The sequence below is a fragment of the Channa argus genome, chromosome 1 (assembly GCF_033026475.1).
Source record: "Channa argus isolate prfri chromosome 1, Channa argus male v1.0, whole genome shotgun sequence".
In the NCBI taxonomy this organism is placed as follows: domain Eukaryota; kingdom Metazoa; phylum Chordata; class Actinopteri; order Anabantiformes; family Channidae; genus Channa; species Channa argus.
In genome coordinates this window covers 6,614,363-6,635,398 of record NC_090197.1, presented here as the reverse complement: position 1 = coordinate 6,635,398, position 21,036 = coordinate 6,614,363, and the positions used below count along the sequence as shown (strand labels likewise).

General features: G+C 37.1%; 2 protein-coding genes across 4 annotated transcripts in view; both read left to right on the top strand.

The window, feature by feature from the left end:
• The window catches only part of LOC137100677 (major histocompatibility complex class I-related gene protein-like), a 48,750-nt gene extending 42,067 nt beyond the window's left edge, over nucleotides 1–6,683 (top strand). Inside the window, exons 2-6 of the mRNA XM_067478543.1 lie at nucleotides 2,076–2,342; nucleotides 3,021–3,296; nucleotides 3,526–3,828; nucleotides 4,409–4,519; nucleotides 5,384–6,683. Of these exons, the coding sequence (XP_067334644.1) occupies nucleotides 2,076–2,342; nucleotides 3,021–3,296; nucleotides 3,526–3,828; nucleotides 4,409–4,519; nucleotides 5,384–5,415 (989 nt within the window). The 3' untranslated portion in view covers nucleotides 5,416–6,683. The remainder of the gene's footprint in view (nucleotides 1–2,075; nucleotides 2,343–3,020; nucleotides 3,297–3,525; nucleotides 3,829–4,408; nucleotides 4,520–5,383) is intronic.
• Nucleotides 6,684–8,495: 1,812 nt separating this feature from the next.
• LOC137100547 (major histocompatibility complex class I-related gene protein-like) lies at nucleotides 8,496–19,866 on the top strand. Of its 3 annotated transcripts, none has more exons than XM_067478438.1 (7): nucleotides 8,496–8,652; nucleotides 10,342–10,964; nucleotides 12,879–13,145; nucleotides 14,317–14,595; nucleotides 14,788–15,090; nucleotides 16,205–16,306; nucleotides 18,535–19,866. In XM_067478438.1, the coding sequence occupies exons 3-7, from the start codon at nucleotides 12,941–12,943 to the stop codon at nucleotides 18,543–18,545; spliced, it is 900 nt and encodes a 299-aa protein (XP_067334539.1). In that variant the 5' UTR covers nucleotides 8,496–8,652; nucleotides 10,342–10,964; nucleotides 12,879–12,940; the 3' UTR covers nucleotides 18,546–19,866. The 3 variants fall into 3 exon arrangements, with proteins under 3 accessions (XP_067334539.1, XP_067334547.1, XP_067334530.1); XM_067478446.1 differs by lacking the exon at nucleotides 8,496–8,652 and having other exon boundaries at nucleotides 9,332–10,594; nucleotides 10,699–10,964; XM_067478429.1 differs by lacking the exons at nucleotides 8,496–8,652; nucleotides 10,342–10,964 and adding an exon at nucleotides 11,551–12,700.
• The last annotated feature ends 1,170 nt before the right edge of the window (nucleotides 19,867–21,036 follow it).

The following is a 21,036-nucleotide window of genomic DNA, read 5'->3' as shown; positions in this document are numbered from 1 at the left end:
TCTATTATTCCACAGAGACTGTGGCAGAATCTGATTGGTTTAAGAGAAAAGTAAACACCCTCAGTCCGATAATAAAGTTGAAAATGAGAAAGTGTGTACATAGTAGTTATTTCCTAATATCTGTTACAACTGACTAAAACCCTTGTTGACTGAAGTCTCTGTGACCCAGATGTTCGCATTTTGCAGGAGATGTTTGGCTCTTAATGTAAAGATGAGACTGAAGACATTGTTGGACATCAACAGTTTGGTTCTGATGGAGAAGACTTCATAACGCTGGACCAGAAGAAGCAGAGGTGGCTGTTTCTCAGAACAGGCTGCAATCTACAAACATACGTGGGGTTAAAACAATGTTTTTTTTTTATTCAAGTAACATATTACTCACCAGTTATTGCCCTTAATTCCTGAAGGACTATGAACTACAGGAAGATCTTTCTGCAGAGAAAAGGTAGAATCAGGTGACCTGATGTAGTCTAATGATGTAATCAGGTGTAGAAATACTTTAATTAATACTTTAGGATTAAAAACTTTCTACATAGAGCTGAGTTGATGTTTGCACTTTGCTGTATATTCAAAAAAGATTTATTATGTTTCTCAATGATAATTGTTATAAAACTAAAAATCTCATGAAGACGTGGAACATGCAGAAATTATAATGAGACCTATTTGCCTTTGGCTTTGACAGTAGTACGGTTGGTAATGAGAGCGTATTGTGTTGTGTGTCTCAAATTATTAGTATTTCCTGAATAAGAAATTGCTCAATGTTGTTCTTACAAAACTGCCTACAGAGGTGCCAAGTATAAAAAAAACACACTAAAGTACACAAAGTACAGTACATTCTAATGCACAAATCATGACACATTCATACTCGTCTCCAGCAGCTGACTTCAGATTTTAATCCTATTTAACAATGAGGCTGCAGTTTGGGTCCAAGACCTGAACTTCTAGGCTGGACAAGGTCAAAGCTGGACAAATGAGCTCAGAGTGTCAGTCTCACAGCTGCTGCTGCACTTTAACAGGGTCTGACACACTGTAGAACTAAATGCTGCCATTTTTAAGGATTTCTGTTATCGCGTAACAGTTTCCATGTTATAAAAAGTGTTACAGGATAACATCAATAATTATATAAATGGTATAATATGTATTTCTGAAAGGAACCTTTCTCTATTCAACATTTATATGTTTGATACATTACAAACGTTATTTTGCTGTTACTTATGTATTTTACAGTTCTGTTCCCTTTAGTAAAGTGTCACTGACAGACTTTTACTTATAATGGGGTATTTTTGATGGTATTACTGTTTTTAAATGAAAGTAAGTGTTTTTAACATCATAGTTGACAAGAAAACACTGGGTTAAAACAGGATTCAAATCAGATAAGTAACAATTTCATAGTGACATTTGTGGTTACACATACGTGGGAGCTTCATTATCTGATCGTTTTTAAGTGAATCACGTCTTAAGTTTGAGGGTGGAGCGTTTGTTCCTCAGAGACAGGTGCGCGGATCGTGTTGTAAAGTGTTGGATAAGTCCCTTCCTGATTCTTTTGGAAGGTTTGACACCTGTCCATACGAGGAGACATTTATCATGTAATGTAACTCAAAAGAAAGGAAAACTCATTTAAATACGCGGTGTATCATCAATGAAACAAATGGCTTTTTAAGGACATTTGTATTAGGTTCTTGTCTCTACTTTACTATTTCATTGTTTTCTTATTATCGCAGCATTGAAATCTGGCGACGTTGTGGGATTTGTGCCAAATATCCAACCACTCCCATCTTTCACAGAGACCGAAGCAACTCGATTATTTCTCCGTGATTCTTGATCAAATCAGGATGAAGTAGTTATTTCTGTTGCTTCTCTTCTGTCACGTTTCATCACCAGGTAAGTTCACATTTCAATCTCTAAACTCTTTACTTCAGTCTGCACTTTGTCCCTGCGTCCACAGTTTTTACCTCAGTTTGAAAAGACTTTAGGCTTCAACTGAACATGTTCACACTGTAAATGTCCCATTTGGGACAATATGTGTACAGTATATTAAGGCTGAATACTGAATGTATTTTTATGTTGTCTCGCAGTGAAACATTCCCTCAAGATTCTCTACACTGCATCTTCTGGAATCCAAAACCTCCCAGAGTTGGTGATTGTTGCCCTGGTTGATGACGTTCAGGCAGGTTACTGCAACAGCAACAAAACCATAGAAATACACCAGGAAGTGTGGAAAAAACTGTTCAAAGACAAACCTGAGCTAATGGAGCTGTGCACTCGATGGTGTTTCGACATACTGCCTAAACTCTTTAAATCTACACTTGACAGAATTATGCAGCAATTCAATCAAACTGAAGGTGCAGTATGTTCTATGTTCTACATCACTTGGAAAGTAATGGGAGGGAGTTTTCACTGGGGGCAGATTACACACTTCACTAATCATTAACTCCACCTATTGGTGTTAAGTGAATATGGGAAAAATAATGTTAACTTATGAACCAGATGGTGTTAGTGTTGTGGTTGACTGGTGTAAGTCAAACTATTTAAGTAAAGATATGAAATAATCATTATTAATGCATGTGTGCATGGAGAGTGGTTAAAGAGACCAACATGACAGTAAATAACAAACATAATCTACATATTGGCTCTTTACCAGTGATAGTGTGTAACTAAGGACACTTCCTAGTAACTAAGGACACTTCCTAGTAACTAAGGACACTTCCTAGTGCACTTAGTGCCATCTTCATGAACTTGAATATTTATTATTTTTCTCCATCACATTTCATAAGGAATCTGTATAATGTACTTTTTCATTCATAATTGGTTGATTTGTTTGAACCATTAAATGATCCTTAACAGGGTTTAGGAAAGTCTCATTTTCTTAAGGTAAATAAACAATTTAAAGCCATTTCCCTCTTTGATAAATTAAGTGGTTTTAATCTTGAATATTTTAAATCATCAACAAACTGCAGTACTGGGAGACGAGCAATATTTAAAAACTGTAAACTGTATTTGATTATCTCTGTCTCTCTCAGGTTTCCACATTTTACAGTACATGGAAAGCTGTGAATCGGATGAACAGACCGGAAACACTTATCTTGTGGAGGGTGGTTATGATGGAGAAGACTTCATATCATTTGATGTGACGAAGCGAAAGTGGACCAGTCAGAAACCAGAGGCTGACGTCATAAAGCGGGAATTAGAGGCTGACAAAGACAGAATAGAAGAGACTGTTTACCTTATCACTCAGACTAGTTCTGTGTGGCTGAAGTTAGCTTTGAATTATGGGGAGAGCTTCTTGTTGAGAACAGGTAGAATCACATGACCAGAGGACATTTCATGGACACAACTATGTTCATATAACCACACTGAAGTATTTTTTTAAATGTTTCTCACTCTCTTCCCTTTTCTCTGTTCCTTCTCATATGACCCCATTGAATTTAGTCCTTTTTCTTTTTCCTTTTCTGATCTTTCTCAGCCTCAATGGTTTACTTCTTTCATCCGTTCTTTCTCTTTAACCTTTTCTCCCTCTTTCTCCAGTTCCTCCCTCAGTGTCTCTCCTCCAGAAGTCTCCGTCCTCTCCAGTCAGCTGCCACGCTAGAGGTTTCTACCCTGACAGAGCCACAATGTTCTGGAGGAAAGATGGACAGGAGCTTCATGAGGACGTGGACCATGGAGAGATCCTCCCCAACCATGATGGAACCTTCCAGATGAGAGTTGATCTGAACATTTCATCAGTCAAACCTGAAGACTGGAGGAGATACGACTGTGTGTTTCAGCTCTCTGGTGTTGAGGACGACAGTGTCATTACACTGGACAAAGCAGTGATCAGAACAAACTGGGGTAAGACTGGAGTCAGATGTGATGAAACTTGAAAACACACACCAGTTTGTCTGGTAAACAAAGTAGACCCTGAATGCAACCCAGAGTTATCTGGGTCCATTATCTTTAATCGCTTATCCTGGTTGGGGTCTTGGGGGGGTTGGAGCCTATTCCAGCTGTCATGGGGTGAGAGTCAGGGTCCACCCTGGACATCTCTCCAGTCTATCTCAGAACAAACACAGAGAAACATACAAACACATTCACACTCACATTCACATCTACAGGCAATTTCAGAGTCACCTATTAACCTAACATGTCTTTGGACTGTGGGAGGAAACCTACACAAGCACAGGGAGAATATGAACACTGCAACCCAGAGTTTTACACCATGAAGAATTAATTATCAGTTCAAATTCTGACAAGATGTTAGGATGTCAAGTCTTGACTCTTATTTTAAAAGATAATTCCATTGAATGTTCCTTTTTTTTTTTTAGTTTGTAAAACATTGTCAAATTTAAAGTCAGTGACAATTATGTGAACACAGAACATCTGAACAAGTGTGTGAGAAACCAGCTTCAATAATCTTCTGTTCTGGTTCCAGTTCCTCCCTCACAGGTTCCTGCTGGTGCTGTCATTGGAGTTGTTGTAGGACTGATGCTGCTGTCAGTCTGCATCACTGGACTCTTCATCTGGAGGAAGAAGAAGAACAATGGTGAGAAACAAAGATGGTTCAGGGACAACACATTAGGTATTAAGGATAAAAGATATTTTCCTATTTTCCATTAATTTATTTGTAACATCTGGCTGATTCAGTAACTTCTGAAAACCCAAGAAAAATCACATATGGAGTCTTCAGTCACTGTACAGAATCTGTTGGGCTATTTTTATACCATTATATGGGAGACAACTACAAAACATAAACCAATGTATTTCTGTTTATATTTTTATTATATTTACAATATTTATTATATTTTAATAGATATTACTGTAAACTTTCATTTATATTTTAGGTTTCAGACATATAAACTAGTAAGTCATTTATAAATCATTGGTGTTTTATTACAAATTTAATGTCAGTTGTCAGTTGACATCAGACAAACTGATCACAGTGAGTACTTCATTATTCCTCTATACACTATGCTGTGTACATAACAGTACTACAAACATCAGCTACAATACTATTATTATTACTATTAATATCATGATGGAGGACAATCAAATTGCCACTCTGAGCAATCTGCAGCTACACAACCCCAAACACCGCAAACTGTGATACACTGTGTACAGAGGTGGTAGAAATACACAAACTCAGTAGTCAAGTAAAAGTACTAAGCAGATAAACTACATTTTAATAAAGTACAAAAGTAAAGGAACTTGAAGGAACGATATTTGTATTTAAAACCACCAGGTGTTAATGTTGTAGCTGATCACATCATATCATAATGTATAATTATGATCCTGTAGTTTACATTCAGATAATATTTGAGTGGAAGTGTAAAATAAAATATAATAGAGATTTTTTTTTATAGCCCAGTATCACAAACTTGACTTAAGGTGCTTTATAATGTCTTAACAGGGTCCAGAGAAATAAGAAGAGACGTCCTGTGAAGCTACTTGTCATGGTCACTTCCTGGTTTTGGACTTTTATTTTGTGGCCCCTTCTCCTTACTTCCTGTCCCTGGTTCTTTTTGCCCAGCTTTACCCTTGTTGTCCCCCATCGTTTGCACCTGTTCCCACCTCTATTTAAGTTCAGTCTTCCCTTCACTCCCCTGCCAGATTCTTGTGGTCATTGTGGTTGTTATTACCCTCACAAACCCCTCAGACTCTGGACTCTAGGTAAAAGCTGAATGTGTGTTTCATGGACTCTTGTTTCTCTTGGACTTTTGTATTCTGGACCCTGTGCATCTTTCCCCTTTGGTCTGAGGTTTGTTCATATTCCTGTTTACAGTTTTGTTTTTCCGTGTCTCGTTAATTTAGTTTATCTGTTTGTTAATTAGACTTCCCCATGTGTTTACCTGTATAGGGACTTTTAGGTTTGTTTTTATGTATGTTTCTTATTTATCTGGTTTACCTGTTTCAGTTTTCCTTAGTCCCCCTCCGTGTATTACCTGTTACTAGTCAGTTCATGTTTATCCCTGTCTTGTTTATTTAGTAGCATATGCTTTTCCCCATGTCCTGTGTTTGTTACTCTCCCAGTTTTTCCCCTGTGTGGTCATTTAGACTATTAGATTTTCCAGCCTTGTTATTCCTGAGTCTAGTGTTTATTTTTGGTTAACTAAGTTCCTCTCTTGTTGTCGACGTTAGTTTCTGTTGTCTTCCTATTTTCTATAATGTTAACGCCCCTCGTGTTTCGGTCCTGTGGATAGTTTTGTCTGTCTTATCTGTTCTGAACCTGTTTTCTGTACCCTCCGGTTAGGAGCGATTTCTGTTTACCCTTTTCAACTTAATTGTAAGTTTGTCGCTGCCAGAAACACAGAAATCACCACCACACTGAACGTTACAACTCTGTCTCCTCTTCCAACTAAACCAGATACATATTCACATGTTTGTGGCGAAAATAACTTATGCAACATCATTTGAAAATGAATTAACTTATCACCAGAAAGTACCTGCAAGCAGGTGTTTGGGGAAGAAGGCGCCTGAACAAGAGCAGGACTGTAACACCACAGACTGCAGTACTATATGTGGTTGGGTTTAGGCAACAAAAGCACTTTGGTTAAGGTTAGAGGAAGATTGTGGTTTGATTTAAAAACAAATCAACACGTGTGTGAAGTGATGTTTTTCCTGTGAGAGTCTAAATACAGCAATAATGTTTAATAACTGTAGTCAGACAAATTAGATATTGTACTGCAACAATTAATAAATGATAGACAGTATTTGGGTTGAAAAAGGATCATTGTCTGGGAACATGCTGCTGATAGTGTCAGTATTAACATATTTGCAACATGTTGTTTAAATTAACTGTCTATAAGTAACTTAATCCAATTGTAATGTTTTGTAAAAAAACTAAGATTTGTGATTTTTTTTTTAAAGAAGTATTTAACAAACTAACTATTAACTATTTCTTTTTAGAGGAATCTAGTGAAATTACTCTGAAGTCAAAAAATTAAATATTTTTATAGAGCAGGTCATTTAAATTTCCTGAATGTATTTTCCTGAAAGAAATTTTTTTCATTTTATTATTGAGATTGTTGAGCCAGTCAACTGGTCAGTGTGAAGTTCAGTAAATCACTGAGCTGAATTAAACTTTATGGCCTGTGTCTTTAAGTTCTATTTTATATTTGTTATAGTAATGTTTGTATTTCATGTGTTTTATTGTCATTATATCAATGTTGCACTGTGTTAAACAACATTTTGAGTTGCTCTTCCAGTTTATTTCCAAATTGTGTATGTGTGTAGTTCATTAAGTCTCTGTTACGTGTTTCTGCTGCTTCCACTAAACTTCTTGTCTCTGGTCGTCTGATGCTAAAGTCTAACACCTGCTGGTTCATGTAACACAGCACAGTACATCAAGGTGATTGAGTTCCTCAGATGTGGAGATGATGTCTCAAGCTGCAGCTTGTCACTGAATTCTTTTATTATCTTTACTCTCTGTGGGTGTGGGGGCAATGAAGATCTGTTCATTAAACTCTTCAATTAAAACTCTAAATAGATAAAGTGTAGTTGAAGGAATTCTTGTTTGTGAATTTATGTTTCACATCCAGTAACTTCACAAAAAACAAGTGCTTGTTTATTGTTCTTCCATCTCATTCTGTTCACTTCCTCTATAGACAAATTCACAGGTTTACTGTAACCTGTCAGAATGACATCAACTGTTAAACAGCTCCATCCCTGTGACCTTGTTGTTATTCTGATCCCATTATTACAACATGGTCCCTGCACTGAGCAGAGAGACTGAGACACAAACAACCATCTGCTCTGAAGTACGGAGCAGATTCAACTTTAACCCGTAATGATGTTTGATTCGTATAAATATATAATTGTCCTCAACAATTTGTTATTTAAGACTAAATCAAGAAAATAGTCAATAAAAACTGTCTTCATCATTACAAAGCTAAAGGCCTCAACAAAACCTGTATCATATATAAAAATATCTCTAATCTTCAAAAACATAAGTAGGCAAACAGCTCTATTCTGAAGCATTTTAGTAACAGAAACTCTGATTCCCTGATGTTGTTAAACAACATGAGAGATGTACAAAAAAGAAAAAAAATGATAATAAATACATGTCAGTCTAAAACAAATGATAAATTAATACTTATAATTTCTCTATACTATAGACTGTGCCGTGTTTTCCTGTCTCCATAATTTCACTCATGTTTAAAAAGTCATTATTATTAGTCCACTAGTGTGTAGAGCATTTGACAATGATTCATTAAACGGTGTGATAAGATGCTGCTGTAGCCTTTGTGTTTGGAGTTTGCATGTTCTCCCCGTGGTTGCGTTGGTTTCCTGCAGATACTTTGGGTGTGATTTTCCTCCCACAGTCCAAAAAAATGCATGTTAGCTTAATAAGTGACTATAAAATTGCCAGTTGGTGTGAATGTGAGTATGAATGGTTGTGTGACGACTTCTCAGTATATTCTGTCTGAGATATGTCAAACCAACTGATTTTTCATATGTGCCTCATCCTACTACATGCACAGTAGTTTTTTTTTTATTTTCAAGACACCCCACGAGGAAAGGGGGCCAGTCAGGGCTGCAAATGATTACAATTATTTATTAGATTGTGTTTATTGTTTAAAAAAAGTTAGTTTTTTGCAGCAGCACCCTCTCCAGCAGGTGGCGCCCTGGGCAACCGCCTTCTATGGCCTACGCCAAGATCCAGCTCTGTGTGGAGTAAAGGTTGGTCTGTTTGGTCGAATCTTCCCCAAGAGCTTCTGTAGAACATCTGCTGAAAGACTGTACTGTGTACTGAGCATAATCAACAGGTGTCAGAACACACAGTGTAACACAGCTTGCTGAGTTTGGGGCTGTGCGGCTGCAGACTGATCACAGGGTCCATGCATTGTGTTTCTCATGCTACAGCTGATTGTTCTTACTCACCGTAAGAATGGACGTCCATGGATGTTGCTGTGTTTTTGTGTTGAAGGACACTTCATCTCCACAGTGGTGGTGTTGTATTTGAACCCATGCACAGTGACAGAGAATTATATAGCTTATAGAAGTAACACAGATGTCCAGGTGTGATGGCATCTCCTGGGAACTAATATTATTTTCTCTTTCATACATCTATGGCCATCATCCCAAGACACAGAGCTTTTACTGCATAAAAGCTTTCACTGCCACACTCCCACATCCATTTGATGACTTGGTTAAATTCAAACTTTCCTTCCCCTTTTTCGTTCTTTTATTTTTAAAATAGGAACAGAAAAATGTAAATTTGTGCAATACACATATGTGAAAGCAAAAGAGGCTATTTCTCTTTTTTCATTCTTGTATTTGAAATTTAAAATTGAAGAATTAACTTGTTTTTCCATTTTCCCATTTCTGATCTCAAAACAGATATGGACTCTGGCCTTTTTATGTTAAATCTAACTATTGACACCTGAAATTGCATTTTGACTAGTCATATGAAATGTGGACATTTAGACTGGTAACAATTCAAAGTTACATTATAGATATGTGAAATGTTTTTTTCAGTTTGGACATGTGAAAGTATGACTGGTAACAGTTGCACTGTAAACATCTGAAATGGGAGTTTTTCTCAGCACCTCTAAAGTGTTGTATTGTCTCTTACAGTATAATTTCTGCTCCTGTTTCTGGTTTGGCCTGATGTTGATAGCTGCCTTTCATGGCCCACTTCCTCATTTGAAACATCTGTTGTAAATTATCTTTGGCTGTCAGATTTCCCTCACTCTGTCACGTTGGCTTTGTCTGTTTTCTTTAGTTCCTGACCTTAGTTCCAGATCTTCTGCCTCAGCTTGTACTAGTCCTGTTTTCTCCCTGTGGATTAGATTTTGGATGTATGAGGATCTTGGATATAGGTTTTGGATTTTTCTCTTCTGTGGTAATTGCTTCTATTCTGGTGGGGCTGCTCTAAGAGGAGGATAGTGTGTATATTTATCCTCTATTCACTAATGTCTAATCTCTTCTTCCTTCTGACTATGTACATGCAGACACATGTTTTTTCACACGTCAGCTCTCTGTCAGCCCCAGTCTTTCCACTTCCTGGTCTCTGTGATAGAGAGTCATACATCAGCACTGGTGTTGCCATGTCCTGCAGAGGAATAACTATTCCCTTCTTCCCCTACTCCATCATTATTCCTTTCAAATACTTACCTTAATTTTTCAAACTTACCTGTTGTGTGTGTGCTTCTCACTGTGTCTAACTAAAATCAAACTGAACACACATCCAAGCTTAATGTGTTATTTGCATCTATTCCCACTTTTGTCATTAAAAAGTAGGAAAAATCCAACAATTAGCAGTGAATGAGTGTCTCTGTGATAAATATCTGAAATCAACTGATAACTAACTTCAATTTAACTCTGGTTTGCTGCAATTTCCGTCACATTTCTTTTCCCATTTTCCAGGAGTGTTTTGCCTGTGAATGGGATGATGAGTCTGGAGATGATGGTGGATATCAACAGTTTGGTTATGATAGAGAGGACTTCATTTCATTAGACCTGAAGAATCTAAGATGGAATTACACAGACCAGGCTGCCACCTACGAACAAAACATCACTACTATAATAAACTCTTCAGCAATTTGTCCTTGATGGTCGAAGCAGTGTTTGCATTATGGGAGCAGAATCACATGACCAGATGTAGTTTTAAAATCATAAGGTTACTCAGTGTGCAGTAACATATATGTGGTTTATGAAACAATGAAGTGAGTCTCACTGAAAACTGACAAACTGAATCAATCTGTGCCTCTTATACCCCCGTAGTTCCTCCCTCAGTGTCTGTCCTCCAGAAGTCTCCGTCCTCTCCAGTCAGCTGCCACGCTACAGGTTTCTACCCTGACAGAGCCACAATGTTCTGGAGGAAAGATGGAGAGAAGCTTCATGAGGACGTGGACCATGGAGAGATCCTCCCCAACCTTGATCGAACCTTCCAGATGAGACAGGAGAGACGACTGTGTGTTTCAGGCTCTAAGGTGTTGAGGACATCATCATCACTAAACTGGACAAAGCAGTGATCAGGACCAACTGGGGTAAGACTGAAGTTAGATGTAAAATGACAAATATACACCAGTTTCTTTGCTTGTTTTCCCCCTAAAACTTTAGCTCTCAAAATGTTAAAGAGCACACTGCTAAGTTCATATACTGCTCCAAAACAACTATGAAAATATTATATATTTGCCCTCAGCTTTAACAGTAGCACGGTTATTAGGGAAATCACACATTGTGCTGTGTGTCTCAAAATAGTCATAGCCAGTCATTTCCTGATTAGGCAATTGCTCAATGTGGTTCCTACAAAACAGTCTACAGAGTCACCAAGTATGAAAAAAACCCACACTAACGTGCACAAAGCACAGTCCATGCATGTCCATCACCAGCTGCTGACTTCAGCACAGAGGAAATCTGACTCCTATTTAACAATGAGGCTGCAGTTTGGGTCCAAGACCTGAACTTCTAGGCTACACTTCTACTGTTCCTCCACATCCCACTTGTGTCATGGATTCCAGGTCAAAGCTGGACAAATGAGCTCAGAGTGTCAGTCTCACAGCTGCTGCTGCACTTTAACAGGGTCTGACACACTGTAGAAGTAAATGCTGCTATTTAAGACAAAAACCAAGCTTTTCTCTAACAGGATCAATATGATTTATGACTATTGTCATAGTTCAGTTTTGATAGTATTATACTGATCATATTCATCATATCTGTAACACAGTGATGTTACAGCACATAAGTGTGTTAGTGGGAAACAATGTTCTTCACTCTGAGCTCCCTGTGGTTTCCTACCTCACCGTCTTATTCATGTGATTTGCTCTATGTTCTTAAAAACTAACAACCTAAAGACAAATGATGTGCAGCTGTAGACACAAGGTCTGAATGTTATGTTCTGGTTTCAGTTCCTCCCTCAGAGGTTCCTGTTGGTGCTGTCATTGGAGTTGCACTTGGGAATTTTTTGACCTATTTATATTTATATACACATTTATATATTTTTAATTAATGCAGCTGATGCTCAGTAACTTTTCCCTTTAATTGGCGAAATTAATTGACAAAAATCTTCAAACTTTTCATTCATCCACTTTATTTCTAAATGCTTGTTTTATTATTAGAGATTGAATGTGTCTGATAGTATTTGCTTGTTAACAAATCAATAACTTATTTCCAGTCCTGTGTTTTGTTTTGCACAATAGCGCAGCAAAAACAACAAAAAATAATTCATAATCATAACACAAAGATGACAATCTAATAATTTTAGGCAAACGGGATCTAAAGCGTTTTATGTGCTCTCCTGCTGCAACAGCAGCTGCTAACATTCGGTGGACTTCAATTTTTTTCAATGTAAGCAGCACTGTTTTAAAAACCGGATTCAAATCAGTGGCATTTGTGTGAACTTCATTAACTCATTGTCCATTAGTGAATCACCTGTCTGAAGTTTGTGGGCGGAGCGTCTGCGCCTCACTAACTCATTTGTTTACAGTTTTTGTTCCTATTATAAATCACTTCCTGAGTTTTTAGGAAGTTGCACAACTGATCATCGGGGAGACATTTAACATCTAGTGTAACACTCAAAAGAAAGGAAAACTGATTTAAATACGCGGTGTATGATAGATCAACTTAAAAAGGTTTTTTTGTGGCACTGATTTGATGGAAATCACTCACATTATGCAGAACTTCAGCCAAATAGTCCAAACACCGTATTTCTCCGTGATTCTTGATCAAATCAGGATGAAGTCGTTATTTCTGTTGCTTCTCTTCTGTCACGTTTCATCACCAGGTAAGTTCCCATTTCAATCTCTAAACTCTTTACTTCAGTCTTCACTTTGTCCCTGCGTCCACAGTTTGACCTCAGTTTGAAAAGACTTTAGGCTTCAACTGAACATGTACACACTGTAAATGCCACATTTGGGACAATATGTAAACAGTATATATAACTTTTTTATTTTGTCCCACAGTGAAACATTCCCTTAAGACTCTCTACACTGTAACATCTGGATTCCCAAACCTCCCAGAGTTGATGATATCTGTCCTGGTTGATAATGTTCAGGCAGGTTACTGCGACAGCAACAAAACCATCTCAGTAAACCACGATGTGTGGAAAAAACTGTTCAAAGACAATCCTGGGCTCCTGGACCTGTGCACTGAACAATGTGTCGAGATACAGCCCAAACGCTTTAAATCCAGACTTGACAGAATTATGCAGCACTTCAATCAAACTGAAGGTGCAGTATGTTCTATGTTCTACATCACCCAGATTAAAGGTGACAGGGCCTCTGAGCTTGAATTACATGACATGGCTGCTCCTCACAGAAATGACATATCAAGACTTAAACACACTGATCCACAGCACAAGAATGAAAGTGGGAACTGATTTCTGCTTCATGACCTCATCTTGAAAACACACACTTCACTAATCATTAACGCCACCTAGTGGTGTGAAGTGAATATGGGAAAAATAATGTTAACTTATGAACCAGATGGTGTTAATGTTGTGGTTGACTGGTGTAAGTCAAACTACTTAAGTAAAGATATGAAATAATCATTATTAATGCATGTGTGCATGGACAGTGGTTAAAGAGACCAACATGACACTAAATAACAAACATAATCTACATATTGGCTCTTTACCAGTGATGGTGTGTAACTAAAGACACTTGTTGTCAATTTCATGTATTTACACTTTACTTAAATATAAACAAATATTTTATTAGTTATCTCCATCACATTTCTCAAAGAAATAAAATAATATACATTTTTCTTTTCATTTAACTTTTTATACAATTGCTGCCCAGTAAAAACCATGTTATTCAATCTGTAAATGATCCTTAATATCGGGTTGCAGAAAGCCTCCCAACTTCTCAAGGTAAATAAACAATTCAATGCAGTTTAATAAAGTTGTTTGAATCTTGAATGTGGAGCTGGATCTGTGACTGGGGGGCAGTGAGAGAGTCTGACATGGTCCAAGCTTCAACATCTTCTAAATGAAATTGTTCGGAATATAATTTTAAATAAGCAGCGTGAAGGACCATGTGTCCTCACAGAGACAGCAGCGATGTCCCCTCTTTTCACCTGCTCTGCAGATATGAAAGATGACCTTGCTCTGTTCCTCTGTGTGAAACATGCTCTGTTCCTCATGATAACAGTTCACAGTGGTGAACAGTAATGTAAATATGGATGCACTTTGAAAACAGTTTAACCTGTAAGATGCACTTAAACCTTTAAAACTGAAACTTATAATTTGGGTTAATCACTCATCAACCACAGAATCTGCTTTCAAGTCATTAAGAAGCTGTGATACTAGAAGAAGAGCAGAACATTATAAAACATGCAATGTTGTTAAAATACTCATTTATACGTCATCGTGAACTGTTTGTTCTTCTCTGACTCTCTCAGGTGTCCACATTTTACAGTTCATAGAAGGAGTTCAATTGGATGAACAGAGCAGAGAACACACTCTTTTTGTACAATGTGGTTATGATGGAGAAGGCTTCATGTCATTAGACCTGACGATGCAAACGTGGATCAGTGTGAAACCAGAGGCTGACGCCATCAAACAGGACTGGGAGGCTGACAAAGCTGGAATAGGATCATATATTCACTTCCTCACTCAGACTTATCCTGCGTGGCTGGGGATGTGTTTATATCATGGGGGGAGCTTCTTGTTGAAAACAGGTGGAATCACATGATCTGATGACATTTCACAACTGTGTTCATATAAACACAGTGAATTATGTCTTTAATTGCTTCTCCTCCTTTTGTCTTTTAAGCCTGATATGTCCCTGTTCAATATAATTCTTTTTCTTTTCTTATTTACCCTTTTACTCCTTTCTCCACTCTTTCCCTTTAACTTCTTCTCTCTTCCAGTTCCTCCCTCAGTGTCTCTCCTCCAGAAGTCTCCATCCTCTCCAGTCAGCTGCCACGCTACAGGTTTCTACCCTGACAGAGCCACAATGTTCTGGAGGAAAGATGGACAGGAGCTTCATGAGGACGTGGACCATGAAGAGATCCTCCCCAACCATGATGGAACCTTCCAGATGAGAGTTGATCTGAATATTTCATCAATCAAACCTGAAGACTGGAGGAGATACGAGTGTGTGTTTCAGTTTTCTTGTGTAAAGAAAAACATCACCACCAAACTGGACAAAGTTGTGATCAGGACCAACTGTGGTAAGACGAAAGTCAGACGTGTTGAAAATATGTGTTTCTTTGTTAGTTTTGATTGTCCTCTAAAGCTGGACCAGGACCTCTATTTATTGAGCATCTCAGAGTAGGAAATCACTCCTGTCTCCACCAAAATGTAGCAGAGCTTCAGAGGTGTCTGAACTGGTGAGAAATTACCAGGAGAGATTCTCTCAGTTAATCCAAAAATCATTGCAGCTTCACATTTTGACTTAACAGGACGAGTGTAGACCAGTAAAGGTTAGAATTCTTAGGTTATAAGGCACTTTATGAAAACTTTGTGTATTATTTGTTTTGTGATTTTAAAGCCAAACTTCGATAGTGATTTGAGAATTTCTGTTTTCTCTAAAACATGGAACCTCAATTGTTACAAAAAGATTCCAACACGTCCCAATAACTTGTGAGGTCACATTGTTTCCTGGTCGTCCTTCACCTTCACCAAAACTAAGAGTAGGACGTTTCATAAATACTGTAAGTTTTACTCAGTGGTAGAAGTGTTTATGGTTTTAATTTAACTTTCAGAGCCATGAAGTAAGTGATTCTGAGATGCTGGACAAATACAGGCCCTGTCTGTGCTACAGAAATATAATAAATATGAGTGAAAACCAAAACTACATTTGACTAACTTCTTGGTCTTATTCATACAATCTGCTGCATATACTTCAAATCTAAAGTGGATTCTATAAACTGAGCATTTTCATTTCCACCCAAGTGTAGATGTTACAGGCCCCAAACAACAGTGACCTGTAGACAGGTTAGATGTTCTGTTTTGGACAGGACAAAGTAGAGACAGGAGACGTTAGTTGTGTCCCTTCAATCAGGCTGTTTCTGTCTGAGAAGCAGAGGCCTGAAGATTTTCAGGCTTCAGTTCAGTTTCAGTTTCAGTTTGAACTAGCGCTCACTTTGGTGAATCCTCCACCTAGTGGTGTAATTTGACAGTTACAATGTAGAAGACCTTGGTTCTTCAAACCATGGTAGATGTACAGACATTTAGCCTCTTTACACAAAAATACAAAAAAAACATAATCTTACTCAACAATTGTGATCGATCATTGGTGAGTTTCACATAGACACAAATCTTAATGCTGTGTCCTGGTTCCAGTTTCTCCTGTCGACGCCATTGTTGGAGTTGTTGCAGGACTGATGCTGCTGTCAGTCTGCATCACTGCACTCGTCATCTGGAGGAAGAAGAAGAAGAATATTGGTGAGAGACTGGTGAATGATTTTTTGTGTGGCTGAATTTTAGTAACTTTACTGCCAAAAGAACCCAGTTAACATCCTCAGTTAACATACTCTACTATTTATTAAGACTTGATTTCTGGTCTTTATATTCTCAGCAAAAAAACAAAAGAAAGAAAAGAAGAAAGAAAGTATTTTTCCCTCATAAAATAATGTACCTATTTATTATTACCATATGTTTTTAAATAATAAAAAAAGCTGTGTCTGGTATTATTTGATAATCATCAGATAAAACTTCAGTTCCTGACTGATCACAGTGACTTTCTTTTTATGATATTAGCACAATGACCCCCACAATTTACATCCTGTATTTCACATGTGGCTGATTATTATTCACATTCTGCATTAAGAACAATGTTCTGTTAAACCAATCAAAAGCTAAAAGAAGCTTCCACACTCTGAAAAATGTGTCTTGATGAGCAAAACGGTCCAGTTGTTTGAATAGAGCCCATAAAACCAGAAATCCCAAGGGGAAGAAAAATGTACCTAAAGTAAGCACAGCACGGTGGGGGAGGGGTTTGTGCTGGTGCCTCACAGCTAGAAGGTCAACAGTTTGAATCTCAGCCAGTTGTTAACTCTGCAATTCAGCCAGTTTGAAAATGATTGGTTAAACATCTAACAATTTATTGTATTCTATGAACTTATTATGTATTTTTATATTGTAAAATCTAAATTTGAACATAACTGAAAAATTACATTTCTCTCCTAAAACTTTGTGTAAAATGTAAAACAAAAGTACAATATTCAAGTAAACTACAATTACATCAAAATTCCACTTAAAAACACGACGAGTTGTAAGTTTGTTTCCAGTGCTGCCAGAAACACAGAAATCCTAATCACACTGAACGTTACAACCCTGTCTCCTAAAAACCTTCTATGCAACATTTGTAGTGAAAATAACTTATGAAGAAATAAGTCATTAGATTTACCACCAGAAAAAAAGGGCAGAATGTGTCCGTACAAAAGCAGGACTGTGACACCAAAGACTCCAGAGTGGGTTTAACAAAAGCACCTTGGTTAAGGTTAGAGGAAGATTGTGGTTTGGTTTAAAAGCAAAATATACAAGTGATTTTTTTACCATAATAATGTTTAATAACTGTAGTCAGTCGAGTTAAATATTGTAGTTAAAGTTGCAACATATGATATATGATGTACAAAATGCTGCAGCAAGAGTTATGACTGGAACTAGCAAGAGAGATCATATTTCACCTTCACTAGCTTCTCTCCATTTGCTTCCCATTAAATCTAGAATAGAATTTAAAACCCTGCTTCTTACATATAAAGCTCTGAATCCTCAGGCTCCATCATATATAGAAGATCTCATAGCACCATATCATCCCAGTAGACCACTTCGCTCTCAGAATGCAGGCCTACTTGTGGTTACCAGAATTTCCAAAGGTAGAATGGGAGGCAGAGCCTTTAGCTATCAAGCTCCTCTCCTGTGGAACCAGCTCCCAGTTCAGATTCAGGAAGCAGACACCCTCTCTACTTTTAAGTCCAGGGTTAAAACCTTCCTCTTTAATAAAGCTTATAGTTAGTTATAGTTATGCTGCCATAGGCTTAGACTGCTGGGGGACCCACCCCCCAATGCACTGAGCTCCTTTCCTCCTCTTGACCCTCTCTCCTCTCCCCTCACCCCACAATTGTCACCACTGTATGACATTAACTCTGTGTGTGTTTTCTCCCGTAGTTGTCTTTGTCCTTCTCTGTCTCCCTCTCTCTGTCCCTTTCTGCATTTGTCCTCAGCTTTGAAGCCGTGTGTTTTCCAGCATGCAGCTACTGGTCCTACCAACCTGCCCGATGTTTTGTTGTTGCTTTTGTTGCTCTTTTCTTTTCTCTCTTCACTTTCCACTCACCCCAAATGGTCAAGGCAGATGGTCGTCCACCCTGAGCCTGGTTCTGCTGGAGGTTTCTTCCGTTAAAGGGAGTTTTTCCCTTCCTCCTAAGGCTGGTTCAGAGGGGATGTGTTGGGTTTTCTCTATATCTGCGCAAGATAAATAAAGTTGAATTGAATCGAACACTGGTAGAAAAAAAGATCATTGTCTGGGAACCTGCTGTTGAAAGTTTCAGTTTTAGCATATCTGCACATGTTTACATTACAGAAATATATATGTCAGTAGGTCATTTAATGCAATATTTGATTTTGTTGTTTAGAAAAAGTATTTAACAAACTATTCAACTTTGTCTTGACAGGCTCCCAGTGAAGATTAGGACTCTAGTGAAGTTACTGAAATCAAAACCACTATTTTTATTATTTTTCACAGCACTTCATCTAAATGTACTAAATATATTTTTATACCAAGTAATATTTTTACATTTATTGTTAAGATATGTAATTGTTGAGCCTGGTCAGTGTGGAGGTTCAGTACATCACTGACCTGAATGAAACTTTATGACCTGTGTCTTAAAATTCAAGTTCTTTTGAATTTGTTATAATTTTTGTATTTCATCTGTTTTAATTGTGTGTAAATGTGTCTGTTTTAACTGTGTGTTAAACCTGCAACAGCAACTCAAAGCTTAATGTATTTAAAGAATTTTGGTGTTTTTTTATTTTATCTGTTATATTCTGAAGTACTAAAGCTTAAAGTGTGTGTCTGTAGCTCAGCATCCCACCTGTTACAAAGATGAGCTTTATGGTTAAACCTGTGGAGATTTTCCATCAAAGTTCTTGAGGACATTTATCTGACATGAAGTCTGATGAAAACTAAATAAGATGTTTTTTTTTTCTCCATTTGTGAGTTCAAAGTGGGAGAACTTCCTTTTACAGGAACATCCAGATACATGATGATACCTTTCAATCTATGGAAGTAGATACAGACAGTTACTTTCATACGTTTTCTAAAGTTCTTTATTGTGGCAAAATGTGTAACATCTTCAGACTAAAGCAAACAAAACAGGCAAAAATTCAAGATGTGAAATGATGATGAGATCTGTTGCATGTAAACAAGTAACAAATGAAGGAAGAGCATTTCAATAAATATCACATGGTAAATAAAACAGTCGGATCACATTATTTCTTTAAGCATTTCACCATCTACCTTCTCATTTCCCTGTTGATTCTGTCATGTAACTTGTACTTGTCCAGTCTGTTCACTTTTGTTAAAAAACAACAAATTAAGACAATTTTACTGAGTTAAGTTGGATCATCCAAACAAAAAATGAGGTTTTCTACCTCACAGTGGCAGATACAGAGTAATATGATCTAAATTGTTTGTTTTAATTGTATGAAAGTGTCGTTGAAGGACTTTTTGTGTTGTGGGTTTATGTTTCACATGCAGTAACTTAACAACTTAACTCTCTCTAGACAAATTCACAGGTTTACTGTAACTCGTCAGAGATCGAGTACTTTTTAAGTACTTCAAAACTACTTCTCCAATCAAACTGTTTGTGTGGAACTAACTGTTGTGTAATTTTACTTAACTGGTTTAAAAACTGATGTCATATTAAACCAGAATTCCAATACAGGATTTAACATTTTGAGATATTTGTGGATATTTGAATATTTCCATGTTATAAAAAGCTACAGAATAAAATAAACAATTATATATTATATAATTCTTTCTCTATATTGAGCATTTATATGTTTGATAGCAAAACAATGTTTGTAATGTCTCAGTTCTGCACTTTTCCTTTAGTAAAGGACGACTGACAGACTTTTAGTGGAGTGTTGTTTTTTTTTTTTTTTTTTTTTTTTTTGTGGTGGTAAAATGTACAACTTTTAAGTGTTTTTAACATCAGAGTTGACCGAAAACACTTCAGTCTAAAACATCATAAAGTCTTATGACCTTTTTAAAAAATTACATGGCCATAATAAATTAAATTATAGTGCAAGAACAAACAATAACACAACACAGAGCTTTGGGATGCTGCTGCTAAGTTTTTAAAATTTCTTCAGCATCACAGTTATTAACTGACAGATATCAGCGCAGTACGTGATGTAAAGGAAACAGCAGCTACTAACAGTGAATCAATTTTCTACATTTAAACAACACTGGGTTAAAAAACACGATTCAAATCACGTAGATCAAGTAACTAGTAATTCATCTTAATAAAATCCCCATAAGTCACATTTTATAGTGACATTTGTGGATCTACAGACGTGGGAACTTAATTTCCTAATTGTTCTTTAATGTTTGTTCCTCAGAAACACATTTGTGTATCGTGTTGTAAAGTGGGTCCCGTTATAAGTCACTTCCTGATCTGTCCAGAGGGGGGAGACATTTAACATGTAATGTAACTCAAAAGAAAGGAAAACTCATTTAAATACGCGGTGTATCATCAATGAAACAAATGGCTTTTTAAGGACATTTGTATTAGGTTCTTGTCTCTACTTTACTCGATAATTTCTCCGTGATTCTTGATCAAATCAGGATGAAGTCGTTATTTCTGTTGCTTCTCTTCTGTCATGTTTCATCACCAAGTAAGTTCACATTTCAATCTCTAAACTCTTTACTTCAGTCTGCACTTTTTCCCTGCGTCCACAGTTTTACCTCAGTTTGAAAAGACTTTAGGCTTCGACTGAACATGTTCACACTGTAAATGTCCCATTTGGGACAATATGTGTACAGTATATTAAGGCTGAATACTGAATGTATTTTTATGTTGTCTCACAGTGAAACATTCCCTCAAGTTTCTCATCACTGCATCTTCTGGAATCCAAAACCTCCCAGATTTGGTTATTGTTGCCCTGGTTGA